This window comes from Trifolium pratense, linkage group LG3 (assembly GCF_020283565.1).
Source record: "Trifolium pratense cultivar HEN17-A07 linkage group LG3, ARS_RC_1.1, whole genome shotgun sequence".
In the NCBI taxonomy this organism is placed as follows: domain Eukaryota; kingdom Viridiplantae; phylum Streptophyta; class Magnoliopsida; order Fabales; family Fabaceae; genus Trifolium; species Trifolium pratense.
In genome coordinates this window covers 9,810,506-9,825,009 of record NC_060061.1, presented here as the reverse complement: position 1 = coordinate 9,825,009, position 14,504 = coordinate 9,810,506, and the positions used below count along the sequence as shown (strand labels likewise).

At 32.9% G+C, this 14,504-nt stretch overlaps 2 protein-coding genes across 2 annotated transcripts; one reads left to right on the top strand and one right to left on the bottom strand.

Moving 5' to 3' along the window:
* Positions 1 to 137: 137 nt before the first annotated feature.
* On the bottom strand, positions 138 to 7,511 carry LOC123917811 (integrin-linked protein kinase 1-like). The gene is made up of 13 exons (XM_045969658.1): positions 7,090 to 7,511; positions 6,507 to 6,972; positions 5,987 to 6,061; positions 5,773 to 5,877; positions 5,145 to 5,230; positions 4,799 to 4,919; positions 4,262 to 4,341; positions 3,970 to 4,032; positions 3,739 to 3,860; positions 2,072 to 2,157; positions 1,459 to 1,583; positions 1,255 to 1,386; positions 138 to 451 (listed from the first exon to the last, which is right to left on the bottom strand). The coding sequence occupies exons 2-13, from the start codon at positions 6,930 to 6,932 to the stop codon at positions 445 to 447; spliced, it is 1,428 nt and encodes a 475-aa protein (XP_045825614.1). The 5' UTR covers positions 6,933 to 6,972; positions 7,090 to 7,511; the 3' UTR covers positions 138 to 444.
* Positions 7,512 to 11,638: 4,127 nt separating this feature from the next.
* Positions 11,639 to 13,695, top strand: LOC123914557 (pectinesterase 4-like). Its single transcript, XM_045965757.1, has 2 exons — positions 11,639 to 12,044; positions 13,001 to 13,695. The coding sequence occupies exons 1-2, from the start codon at positions 11,639 to 11,641 to the stop codon at positions 13,693 to 13,695; spliced, it is 1,101 nt and encodes a 366-aa protein (XP_045821713.1).
* The last annotated feature ends 809 nt before the right edge of the window (positions 13,696 to 14,504 follow it).

The following is a 14,504-nucleotide window of genomic DNA, read 5'->3' as shown; positions in this document are numbered from 1 at the left end:
TCATTGAATAATTATTTCCACACAAAAAACTAGTAGTATTATTTTTTAAATCTTTTCCATTACACCTTAGTGTTATTCTTTATAGCAACTTTTCCAACTTGCAGAGCACATCGATTAATAAGTAGAAGCCTTCTAAGTGTAGAGAACATATTGTTTATTAGAAAATTTCTCAGAATATATAGATGTTCTAAAACGTGTGTGGTTTATGATACATTTTACAGAGAGGATCTGTTTCAGACCTTATAGTATACAGAGAATGATGTTGGAACTGTGGAAATACATTTTCGTGCTCAAATCCAAACTCAATCTCATATTATTCAAGTTCAGAAGTTATTAATTGCATTGGCTATTAACATTACATCAACATGATGCTCACATATCAGTTTTGATGATACAACTCTGTTCTTTATCTCCTCCTTGCTCTGATGGTGCATCCCATTTTATTTATTTCCTGCACGTATTGAAATGTCAGAAATAGAAATTTATACGTGGCTAGTAAAAGTTTGTTAACGAGAATACAGTAATATCAGTCATCTCTGCAACAAGGATTGCTCAGATCCAATTAAAATGGCCAGACACGTAACATGCACAAGGGATAAGAAGAAAGGTGCTTTCTGGATCTTGTTTATGCATAACAAGACCGGGAAGAGTTATGTTAAGAAGTCCCACATCGGTTGCGATATGGCCTGACTAAGTGTTTATATACTAGAGGCAATCCTCACCTTACAAGCCGGTTTTGTAAGGATGAGTTAGGCCCAAAAACTCAATTCTAAGATGGTATCAGAGCCTATCCACGATTCGCTGGGCCACTTCGTTGGGCCGCCTGTAATCAGGTTTCTGATCGGGCCCTCCACCATTCATATCCGCGCCTCAAGCCCATAGCGCTTGGCGCGAGCGGGGGTGTTAAGAAGTCCCACATCGGTTGCGATATGGCCTGACTAAGTGTTTATATACTAGAGGCAATCCTCACCTTACAAGCCGGTTTTGTAAGGATGAGTTAGGCCCAATACTCAATTCTAAGAAGTTAAATCAGTGTGGAAAGTGTTAAATCGGTAATTCAGTATAACACTCTTAAATTGCAACGGGTTTTACACTTATAGGTTTTCAAAAGTTTTCAACGGGTTCTACCATCTTTCCATTCTTCAAACAAAAGGGGTGATTGATTTTATCACTTTAAGGTGCACTTGAAAACTTTATTGCTATGACTTCATCCAAAGAAATTCTATAAGGAAATGATCGGTCTAAGAAACATACCATGGAAGTTTAAAAGTATCTTTCCACCATCCTTGTTTTGAGCAATTTGCAACAATTTTGTCCAACCGGATAATGACTTGAGAAAATGTTGGTCTGACAACAGGGTCTGGATCCCAACATTCCTCAATCAACCTGCATACAACATGATAGTTAGACAGCTTCTAAACTAAATTGAAGACCTAATTTTTACTTTGAATTACTAACTCTTTCAAATCCGGAGGATAACTTTTTGTTTTGATCTTGAATGGAGGTCTCTTCCCTTCTGAACACAGCAGTTTCAAAGCTTCCTCTGCAGGCTTGGGATGGAAGGGCGGTATACCCTCTATCATCTGTGTCATAAGATTTTTTAAAAAAACGACTCAATCAATATATACCCAACCAATATATGAAGATCAAAGTGATACAATAAAAAATGTCTTGCTCAAAAACCAAATATCCTTGATGAGGGTGAACACTTGATGCATTTAGAAAAACTACAAAAACAGCATGATTATGAATTTCGTCCCAACTAATTAGAGCACTACATAGCATTGTCGGCAAAAAAAAACACATAAAACATTAAAAAAAATCGAGACGGTATTATCGTCTAAGTCCCGATCCCTCAACATATAATCCCAACCCATTTCCTTTCTGAGTATCAACTCAACTCATGACACAACCTTTTTCTACTTAAGTGCATTAGACAATGCATTTCAATTCATGGGCCTTGTGAAAGCAACATAGTGGCCCAGAGCCATAAAATTACAATCTTGAAAAATGGTGATATGAGGTATGAAACATCAATAACAATATTATGGGTGTTGAAAAATATACGTACCTCATATACAATGAGACCAAAAGAATACGCATCCACACTTCTATCAAATAGATCACCTCTGTAAATCTCTGGTGCCACGTACAAGCCTACAGATACATACAGCCAAATCATCAATTGAACCATGAAATATATCTTTGGTAACTCTAATCTTAAAATATTCTTATAAGACGGACATAAATAATAACACAAATCGCTTAATTTTCCTAAAATGCCTGTCCCTTTTCTCATCTTTTTCTTTCAGAATGATAGCCCCCCCTTATGCTACTCTTCAAAGTCTAATTCTATACTGCCAGGTCACTGATAATACCTTCTCAATCAATTCAACTACTACTCCAAATAAAAGTTGTACTGTCGGCAAGATGGAGAAATCATTTTTTCTTGTTACTTGCATTGGTTGTCCAGAGGGACTTCAATTTTGATATAGAATGAGTATTGAACTACTAATAAAGGAAAACACACGAGTGCTGAATTATTTGTATGAAAATCACCAAACCACGAAGGCCGTTTCAATTGTTGTAATCTATTCTATACAATTGGACAAACAAGATTCCACACTTTAGTGTCCAATTTTTGCTTATATCAATATACCATTGTTAGTTACTCATTTGAAAAATATTTAAAAAAAATTCTAAAACGGTTTCTGGTACTGTAAAAGCAACTACCGTAAAATACTACTCGACTTCCCAACAACTAACTTCAAGCACACCTTCTAGCTAATTTTGTTCATAAAAGAACATAAAAATGCAGTGTTAATCAATATGTTTGTTATTAGTTAGAAAGAATGCAGTTTCTACTGACAAGATTAATTTGTCATGCACTAAATTTTATTCATTTGTGAAAATGCATGTTAAGTTCATTTGATTTTTCTTCTGTATAGCATCATTTTACTAACTATTTATGCTATGATTTCCATACTTGTAAACTGCACTTTGTCACCCCTTCCAAGAAGGGATAATGTAAATGATAATAAAGGAGGGATGGTTAGAGAGATGCATTCTATCTCACGTAGCGTAGAAAATTAATACAGCCATTTCATTGCACACCCAAAATGTCAGTCATATCCCGAGCCAAAGAAGTTGAGAGAAAAGGGTCAACACCTCAAAACCATATGACCATTTGCAGCTCCACCAAATGGGGAAAAAATAATGTGCATGGTCAAAATCAACATGGCCCCAATGATGGGCCATCCCACAAAATTTCACTCTAACCCCCTCCTCTACCCCCACTAAGCCAAATCCAATCCCCTGCCAGTTTTGACCTAGAAGTCAAAGCAGATATTGAGCTTAAGATGCAATTGGATCTAATTTACAAAAAAGTATTTGCACTGTACTGTCTATTTTATCATTTTCATGGTTTAATCATAGCTGGGGGTAGTTAATAAAAGTTGTCATCTCAAATCTTAACATGTATTCTTAATTCATGATTGAAAAGGAAATTCTTGCTGTATTCACAAATCTTGTATGTTAAACATCCACTAAATTTGGATACAAGAAATATGGATTAAATGTTTACCCTTCAATGAAATGGCAGTATTTTCAGGGTGACATTTACCCTTCAATTAAACTGAACCTTAATGCAAAAAATATGGATACTGGAGAATTAAAACCATAATCAATTTGTAAGGAGATGAAGTACAATTAAAAAAAATGGAAATACTTAAAACTTACTTAAAGGGTCCAAGTTGGTCTCGGGCTGGTCTAACAATGCTTTATCAGGTGAGAGTAGTGAAAATCGCACCGTGCCAAATCCAGCTACCTTCAATTGCCCTCCATTATCCAGCAAAATATTTCTGGCACCTTACCGAAATTTCGTATATTAAAGGAACAGTAATCCCAATGAGAAAAATATAATTTAAAATGCACTCATAAGTAATACCAGATTGTATTAAGTGGTCTTACTTTGGCTTTAAATCACAGTGGATAATAGGATCTGGTTTGCATTCGTGAAGATAATTCATGCCCCTGCTAAGAATAAATTTAGATAACTTTTGTAAACAGCCCAGACGAATATTCAATAAATTTATAATTATTGGTACATTATAAACTAGAAAGCTAAGAAACAACCAAAGGGGCCTTTTGGAAATCAATGACCATATAAGAGACAACAAATATTAGAAAGGACGTGGACAATTTTTTAAATATATGTTCACAAAGATTCTATCCAGCATAGTTGGTTAAAATGTTTACTTGCCTAGCAATGTCAAGAGCAAACCGTAGAACTTTTGATGGGGACAAGCGCCCTTTCTTTTGAATATAACCTGTTAAGTCACCCTGAAATTAAACATTAATATGAGCAATGACATGTTAGGCATATGCAACAACACTGAATTTCAAAATTGAGTTTCGCTATGCTACTTCCACTAAATTTTCTCATCTTGCTAATATTAACCGGCTCTCATGCCAGGCTCTCTCTCCTCCTCCCACCGAAAAAAAATAAAAAAATGATCCCTTTGCAAATAGAGACAGAGGTTAAGGTTTTTTTTTTTTTTTTTTTTTTTTGAAAACTTGGTATCCGGCCTTAGGACCGACTAATCCAAGGGGACCAATCCCACCGCCCACTTGCGGGGGCCCATTTAAAGCCAGAGTTTTTTTTGCTCTGTATGGACTTGGCCCACCGAAATTGGCACAAGTGGGAATCGAACTTGAGACCTTGAGAGGAGCATACTCCAAGGGTCCAAGCCAACACCACTCGACCAACCCCAAGTGGGTTGACAGAGGTTAAGGTTACCTTAGCATGGTACTCTCGAACAATCATCATAGGTATGTTTTGGGTGACAGCTCCAACAAACTGGACCACATTAGGATGTCGCACCTTTTCCAATAATGTGAGCTCGTGCTTGAAAACATTTCTGAGTGGATTGTAGAAATGGCAAAATTTAGTTGCATGGTTTAGTAGTAGTAAATTACAGAAAACTAGCAGCAATTCAGACCATATTTGACCAGAAATCAAAGTGAGAAGTAGTGAGTGATATGTGCATTGAGACAAAAACTTAGCCAAGAGTAATCAAACAATCCGGTTGAGTGGCAAGAAAAATATCATACAAACATGTTCAATAGTTGAGGTGTATACATACATGGTATCAGGATTTGAATAACTGTCCTTATCAAGTATTTTCACTGCAACCTTTGTGCCATTCCATTTAGCTACTTGATATGTCCCCTGCAAAGAGATCCATCAAACAAGAGTGAAGAACTGCACAAGCAAGTAATGCTAATATGTACTATTATTTAACTTAATAGTGTCACATGTTTATACAATCTAAGTTCCATAAATATTACAAAATTTCATTATACACAGAACATCAGCACATTAAGCACCAACTATTACCACTTCAATATTTCACTTGAAAGAAAAATATAAGATCAAACAACAAAAGTTAATAGGAAAAAGGAAAACACGATATTGAAAAAAAGGATTCACGTGATAGCCATAAAGAACCCGGTGCATAGCTCGGAGAACATCACAAAGATTAATGTGTTGTAGTAAACATCATATACCAATTTACTAATCATGCATAATGCATTACGAAAGCAATATATTACAGCCCATCATCACAGTTTTACCAATATGAAAACAAAAATGATGGCTCAGAATCAGAGAAAAGTTATCTGAGTTGCAAACATCAACATGCATTTCTTTAGTGAACAGAATAACAAAAACAAAAAAGGAAGAAATAAATAAATGATTTAAAAGAAGCATACCGTTGAAATACCATCACTCTTCCGAACCTGTAGCTCTAACGGATTGAGTTCATATTCAGGAACTTCACGAGGATTTGCAACAGTCATTGGAGTCCTCCTGGTTTTCTAACCACGTCAAAGATTATTAATCAGCAAGTCTCCAAATTCAATAATACACCATATTTTTACATTAATTAATAGAAGATACATAAACATTCAAAGAAAGGTACCATACCGGCACTTTTGCCCCACGCGCCTTCAACATATAATAAACTTCTGTATTTCCATAATATTTAGCATCAGCCGCAGCCTGCAAAGTACAAAATTGTAAATTCATACATCACACATCCATAAAAAAAAATTAACTCAACTTCAAAATTTTCTTCCCTCTCTTAATATCTTATTTAAATTGTGGTCTGCAATTGCATTCGTAAAACAAAGGTTTAAAAGGTAATTGCAACCGTAATTGCCGCTGTATCAACCGCATTACCACAACATCAAAATTTACAGCGTAAATGTAACCGCGGTTACATCCGTAATTTAGAACAATGACAATGAAAGTAGGTAAATAAAAACAAAGAAATTCAAATAATAATATGATCACGAGCAATTTGACCAATTCAACATAATAAGACCAAAGAATTTAAATAATTATATGATCACGACTGATGAACTAATTGACTAATTCAAAATAATTCAATATGATTAGTCGCAATAGAAACAGTTATCATAATAATTGTGAAATACGAAATTACCGTACTGCCCCAACGATCACGAGCATCAAGATTAGCCTTACGGCTGAGTAAGAGTTTAGCAACTTCAACATGACCTTCACAGGCGGCGATATGAAGAGCAGTACGACCATCAAGATCAATGCTATTAACATCGATACCTTCGTTAAGCAAATCTTCCACACCTTTAACATCACCACGACAAGCCATAAAGAGAAGTTGCATGGTGGAATCGAGATTCTCCGGTACGGTGAGTTCGGCTTCATCTTGACCAGGACTACGACGGATCGGATCGAGAGATGATTGACGACCGAAACTGAATCGGAGATTGTTACGACGTGGATCGAGAGAAGCTTGACGCGTGAATTGACGGCTGAGAGTTTTACGTAACGAACCGGAGGAGAATTGGCGCGAGATGCCGCGCTTTAATTGCGCGGCAATGTTTTCCATGGTGGAGAGATCCAAATCTAACGGAGGAAGGTATGATGATCTACATGTATGTGAAATTGTTAATCAATAATTATTAATCAAGAAGAAGATGATGAAATGAATATAATTATGTTAATTAATTTTGATTAAGATGAAATTAGGGGTAAGATTAACATACCGAAGCAAGGAGGAGGAGGAGGCATGGGAATGAGAATACAGCGAGAAAGCTGTATCTCACACATTTGCGGGAAAAAAGCCGTTTATGTCTCTTTCTATATTTTGTTTGCTTTTTTCGTCTATTTTGCTAATTGCGATTATGCCTTTAGATTGAGTGAGAGAGAGAGAGATCGGTGTTGTTGTAAATTTGTAATAACAGGATAGGTTGGGGTTCGGATTTAACACATTTATTGCGTAACTGTTTCTGATCGTCTGATTAAAATAAATGGTTGCAATTAAAGCGGATAAAATCTAATTATTTATACAGTAGCCGGCCGATCAAAAATATGTGGCCCTTTACTGCGTGTAACTGCGTAGAAGTGGATCCATGCCCGGTTGGTTGTTGGTTGGTTATGACTTATGACAGTTGACTAGAGTCAAGACACTATGGATGGATGGGTGTGTGGATTTATTTATTTTAAGATTAGATTTAATTAATTATGGGAGATGATAGGATAATATTAGCAATAAATGAGTGGATCTATTTGTATTTATTATTACTTGGTCACATGAGTCACATCTCATTCTGGCAAAAAAATCATAATAAAAGTTGTGTACCACTTGGCACTTGCACATGCTAATGCTATTTTAGTAACATACCATTTGAGGAGTATGGCTTATATTATATCCATCCAATTGAAATTGGACTTGTATTTATTGAACAAAGTCTCTTGTTTGAATTTTGTGAGTGGTAAAAATGTGGTTGGAATTGGAAGGACATATCTTACAATGTCGGTTTTGTCAGTGTAGTCCATTGTAGTGCACCAATAGTAAGGTGGGATCACTTCAAGATCATATTTGCTTGATCTGCATGTGTTAGCCATGGTAACATAAATATTTTATTAGATAAAAAATATCGGACAGCTGATAAGTTAATTTATAGTAAATGAGTTTATAATGAATACATTAGTTTATAAAGCTAATTTTTATCTTATAGAGAATAAGCTAACCGATTTAATTTGTGTTGTTTGATAAAATTAGTGGTTGAATTATAAGTATGAAATGATATAAAAAAAATGTTTAATTAATATTTAATTTTTTCAAGTAAGATGATAGATGTAAAATTGAAAGAAAAAAAAGAAGAGGATAAGTTATAAGCTCATAAACTACTTGAAATAATGTTTCAAAAATAAACTATAAGATGATAAAATATATTATAAGCTCTTTTCGAAAAACATTTACCAAATAGGTATTTTTAGTTATATAAACTATAAGCTCAAAAGATGGCCTTACCGAAAGGAATCCTAATAGATTTGGATTTTTCCAATTTTATCTTGCACCAAGAATGCCCGACATATTTGGCTCTTTTCACCGGAGACAACCCCTACCCATGTAATAAAGCTCCAAACGTAAATGACGAACTTTAATTCCTAATAAATAATTCAACTGTCTCTGTTTTTTCTTTTTCTAGTGCAAACTGAAGATTCAGCTTTTGAATTAAATCCTGAACTAATTGGGATGTCAATCCTATGATCAAGATATCATCAACATAAATAAATCAAGACATATATATTCATGTACCATTTTGACTATAGACTACTAAGGATGGATCACATTTGCTTATGGTGAGGCCAAGTTGCACAAGGGCATTACGTACTACGCATTTCATGGCCTGTTTTAATCCACAATGTGATTTGTTGTGTTGCACACAAGAGACTTGTTTGATGATTCAAAGTCAGATGGTTGAGACATATTGTATCATTAGACACAAATATTTTGCCATTGCCATTTAGACACTTTGTGACCCTTATATTAAGGTGACACACCCAAATAGGAACATGATCTTGACATAAACTTCGATTTGAAAGTAATCATGCTGTGCATATGTAGGACATGTGAGGAGAATTGTGTTTGAGAGTGGTACTTTAAGGGAGTTTGATTATCAAATACACATGTTAGAATTTTTTTCCTAAAGACTCATTGACACCATGTTAGAATTTTAGATACTCCATCTATTAAATTTGATTCATTTTATTATCATTGTGTTAACTACTTACATGATCAAAGCAAGCTATATATACAATAACTTAGATTAAGTTCATTTAATTAAAACTTTGTCTAGTCAACAATCTAACTAACTGATGCCACATTAGCATATCTCTAATTAACTAGTGCCACATCGACAATCCTCTAATTAACTAATTGGTTCACGTCACTCATCAACCAAGTGGTTTATTCACATTCTCTAGTAGAATGATAAACATGAAGGATTGTGTTTTGTGGGATGTATTTACTTTTAGGCATATACACCATATTTATAGAGTGTAATCTTCAAAGAGTTTAAGAGATTTTGTCAAAATTTTGTCAAACAAAGATAATACTTTTTAGCCTTAAAAAAAAAAAGAAGTAAAATAGTTATATTTTGTATCATATATCAATATCACTATTTTTGTATGGTTCGAAAGAGTATGGTGCCTCTTGTAGTTATTTTGCAAGAGTTGTTGATATAATGATATGTGAATTAGTCTGTGTAGTTGGTTCATTTGGTACATTTGGGATCTGGATTTGGTGCTGTTCAAAAAGCACGCAGTTTCACGTTGAACTGTATCCTGACTGTTCGATCACGATCAAACAACTTAGATTAAATACAGTAAAAAGTAACCACTATAGATTTGATCCGTTGGATTGTGATCAGACGATCAGGATGCAGTACAACATGAAACTGCGTGCTTTTTGGACAACACCAAATCCAGATCCGTTCATTTGCTGTTCTCAAATGTGAACATAACATTTTTTTGCTATCTAATTTTGTATTCGTACATGGGGTTCACTAGGTAGTGTTTGTGGTGTGTGTCTGTGGGTTTACTTCGGTTTTCTTTTAGAGCACTTTTTATGTATTTGGACTATTTGTATGAGTTGATTATATATGTGTTTTGTCTTGGTTAGGTTAATGTCCCCAAATATTTTATACTTTCTTTTTTATTTTCGTTTTAATCTATCTAGGGTTGATTATGTACCAACACATCGTTTTAATCCGATACATATTTTATTTGGATATGTATCGATACATCGTTGAGGTGGAATATTTTGATAAGTCCACGAATAGAAAAAAATAATAAATAATAAACACTATTTGTGAACTTGTTAGAATTATCCACATCAGTGGGTTAGAATTATCCACCTCAGTGGTGTACTGCTATATATTCAAATAAGATGTGTACCGAAGAATTTGTCAATTGTGATAGGTCCATAAATTAATAAATACTATTTATAAATCGATCATAATTATCCACATCTGCGGTGTATCAGTATTGTCCAAATGTACTCGAATAATTGTTGGTGTCACCGTAAAAAAAAACTTATATATTGCGTATTTTTATTATTTGATTTTTATGTAAATTAAGTTTTAAAAAAATCTAGAAATATTTATTTACTATATATATAGTGTATTTATTGAGTATAGTACCTATGTATTTAAGAAACTTTTACAATATTAAATTTAAACCAAAATTATAAGAAATCTAAAAAAAAATTACAAAGAGTATAATACCGGCCCAAAACAATTACATATATTATAATTTTTTAAAATTGTAAAGTATAGATATATATTTTCAAATTATAATATTTTAAAATTGTATCCCAAAATTTTATAATTAAGGAGTATATATTATATAATTTGAAAATATCTATATTAATGAATTTTAGATTGATTGTCAATTTTAATTCATTAATTTTTTTCTATGTACGGTCAGCAAATTTATTGATATATTTGTAATTTATATAGCACCTTCATTTTTTTGGGTACAATATAGCACCTTCATTCTACCAAAAGCTTATCTAAACTAAATTTTATTATAATTAAATACAGTATTAATTAGTTACTAACATTTTTATTAGAATATTTAATAAATATTGTATAAAAATATATAATATAATATTATTAGAGATATGATGCAAAAAAATAAAATAATGTACTTACAAATTTAAAAATGGGATAAAGAAAATACTCATGGAACAAAGTAATGGTTGCTAATTACAGTAAAAAAATATTTCTTTATTTTTAAAATAAATATGTTTACTTTTTCTATCTGACTATATTTATGTTGAATCATTATATTTATATTATAAATATTGGAAGGGATGAGAATAAAAGGTGGGCGATTGTTAAAAAATAAATACTAATGTGTATGGAGATTTGGATCCAAAATGTTGAGACAAACAAGTAATTTACTTGTTCTATTTGCTATATATTTAAGTCGAAAAAAAAAGTACTGTAATTCTTTTTATACTCACCACCAAGAAATTAGAGAAACTTTCAAAACAAATCAATGTAATTATTCTTTTTTGATTGATTTTTATTTTTGACTAAATTAATTCCTAATTGATTACATGGAAAAGTAGAAGAATCTTATCACCACAAAAAAAAAACACAAAATTAAATAAAATCTTCTTTTTCATATTACTTACAAAAATAAGTCCAAAACTTTGAATATATAAATATCCCATAAACCTTGACCTCTGCATGTATGTATTATTACGTCTCCTCTAAAAATATTACAATAACAACAAAGATGATTAGAAACTTATTAGTTTTGCTTTCAACAATTTTTGCAGTGGTTAATGCATTCAACAACCACAATGAAAATCATGGTGGTTATCCAACATGGTTTTCTAAATCTAATCGTATGTTGTTGTCTAACTTTAACGATGTTGTTCAGCCCAATGTAACGGTGGCTAAAGATGGTAGTGGCCAATTTAAAACCATTACTGAAGCTATTAACTCATACCCAGTTAAAAATCGACGAGATAGATTCGTCATCTATGTTAAAGCCGGTATCTATAACGAGTATATTACCATTGCTAAGAACAAGAATAACATTCTCTTGTATGGTGATGGCCCTACAAAAACCATTATCACCGGAAGCAAGGCTCTCAACAAAGAAGGAACTGACAAAACAATGGACACTGCTACCTTCTGTAAGTGAACACTAATCATGTTTTGCTACCACCTTATTATTGTTTGTATCTAAGGGTTAAAGTACTCATTATAGTGATACTGTAACTAGGGTGATAGATAGGTAGGTCATGACCAATTTTTTTTTTTCTTCTTTCTTTTGCACATTTTAGTAGGCATAATTCTCACAATTATATTTTTTATTTTTATGTATATAAATAATAATAATAATAATAATAATAATAATAATATATGATATGAGTATAAATTTTTTTCACAAATATATTGCATTATAATCTTAGGTTAATTCTACGGTGGACGACCATAAAGGTGGTCCACTCGTCCACCGTGGACAAATGATCAATATCATTATAACGAATACGAATTTTACAAAATTCATTGTTGGATTGAAAGTTTATATCATATAGATCATCTATAAAAAAGTTTAAAAAAATTGAAAATCATTTGATATGTTATTGAGACGTATCAAGATTAACGGTATTTAATAAAAATCCATAAACCGTTAATCTTGATGTGTCTCAATAATGTCGAATGATTTTCAATTTCTCTAAAAAAAATCATGGATGATATACTAACTTTCAATTCAACGGTGAGTTTTGTGAAATTCGTATTCTATTGTGCGTGCCACGTGAACTCAAATCTATCTTACCATCCATCTTTGTCCAGCCAGCCTACTCATAAATGTTAGACCAACCAATCTCAGGGTTGACACAACCGAATTGGTTGAGGAAAAGGAAACCCCAACGACCAAGGATCACTCAAAAAAGTGATCCATATTAGAATTTGCCTATAGTTTTATTATGTTATCTAAAAATAACTTTTCTTTTTTTTTTTTTTTTTTGCTTTTCTAATGTAGTATAAAATTTATAAAACTTTTGTTTATTGCATAGTATAGGAATAGTTGTTCTATTGTGTCAACAAAAATAATAAATTTTGTGATCTTGATGAAAATTTGCAGCCACCCTAGCCAAAGATTTTACGGCTAAGTCGATTACATTTGAGAACACGGCTGGTCATGACGCTGGCCCGGCAGCGGCACTTCACGTGAAAGGTGATCGTTCGGCATTTTTTGATTGTGGAATTCATGGTTACCAAGACACATTGTATGTACACACACTCCGTCAATTCTACCGCGATTGTGAGATCTCTGGAACCACTGATTTCATCTTTGGACATTCAACTACCTTGATCCAAAATTCTAAAATCATTGTGAGAAAGCCAGGTCCAAACCACACCAACATTGTGGTGGCAGATGGAACAGCAACAATGAATGCGGTCACCGGAATAGTCCTTCAAAATTGCTCAATCATGCCAGATAATGAGCTTTACCCTACTAGGTTGACAGTGAAGACTTACTTAGCAAGACCATGGAGGCCATACTCAAGGGCAGTATTTGTCAACAATTTTATGGGTGATTTGATTCAACCAGATGGATATTCGATTTGGGGTCCTAATGAAACACACATTGAAAACTGCTACTTTGCAGAATTTGGTAGCACTGGACCAGGTGCCAATTCTCAAGCAAGGGTTAAATGGAGTAAAGGTCTTATTAGTAAGGAAGAAGCTACTAAATTCACTGCTCAACCGTGGCTCCAAGCTAACACTTGGTTGCCTGCCACTGGCATTCCTTTCAGTTCTGACCTTGAAGCTTAAAATTATGAGTATATGAGATGAGCGCATATATTTATATATTACTTTAATTCAATTCATTATAATTCAATTCTTTATATAGCTACAGGTTGCACATTGCTAATGATTATTTAAGAGATCTAACAAATGTTATGATACATTCTCTATATTAAATAATTCTCTATCTTTTGCATTATCATTATTATTTTATTTTATTTTCAATTTAAAAAATGAAAAGAAAAAAAAACCTCTATTAATGTACTCTCTTTTTTAATACAATTTACCTACCTTTTATAATAACAATAGATCGAAAATAACTATAGAACTGTGACAAAATCAACACTAAATGCAGTAGAAGATTAGATAGGGAAGAAACTGAGGGAGATGGTGGAAAGAAGAAGAAGAAGAAGAAGAAGAAGAAGAAGAAGAAGAAGAAGAAGAAGAAGAAGAAGAAGAAGAAGAAGAAGAAGAAGAAGAAGAAGATTTAGTATGAGTGATGTACTATTATGATTTGTAATTTTTTTTTTATTTAATGGTGATAAATCGATTTATCACCATTAAACAATCTATCATCTTCCTCGTTATGACCCATAGGTAACCGTAGTTCTATCAAAATCAAATCTATCAAAATGCGTTATCATAAGCATGCTTTAGTAAAATGCACATTTTTAGGAGTGGGTTGAGTTGAGCCATATCAAAACAAATTTACGAAGACGATAAGTTAAATAGAAATGATATTTATTTATTTTTTCTTGAAAGAAATATCTAGATGTCATTCGACGCCTAAAATTGTCTTAAAGTCTAACTATTTTCTTAAGAACAAAAATAAATAA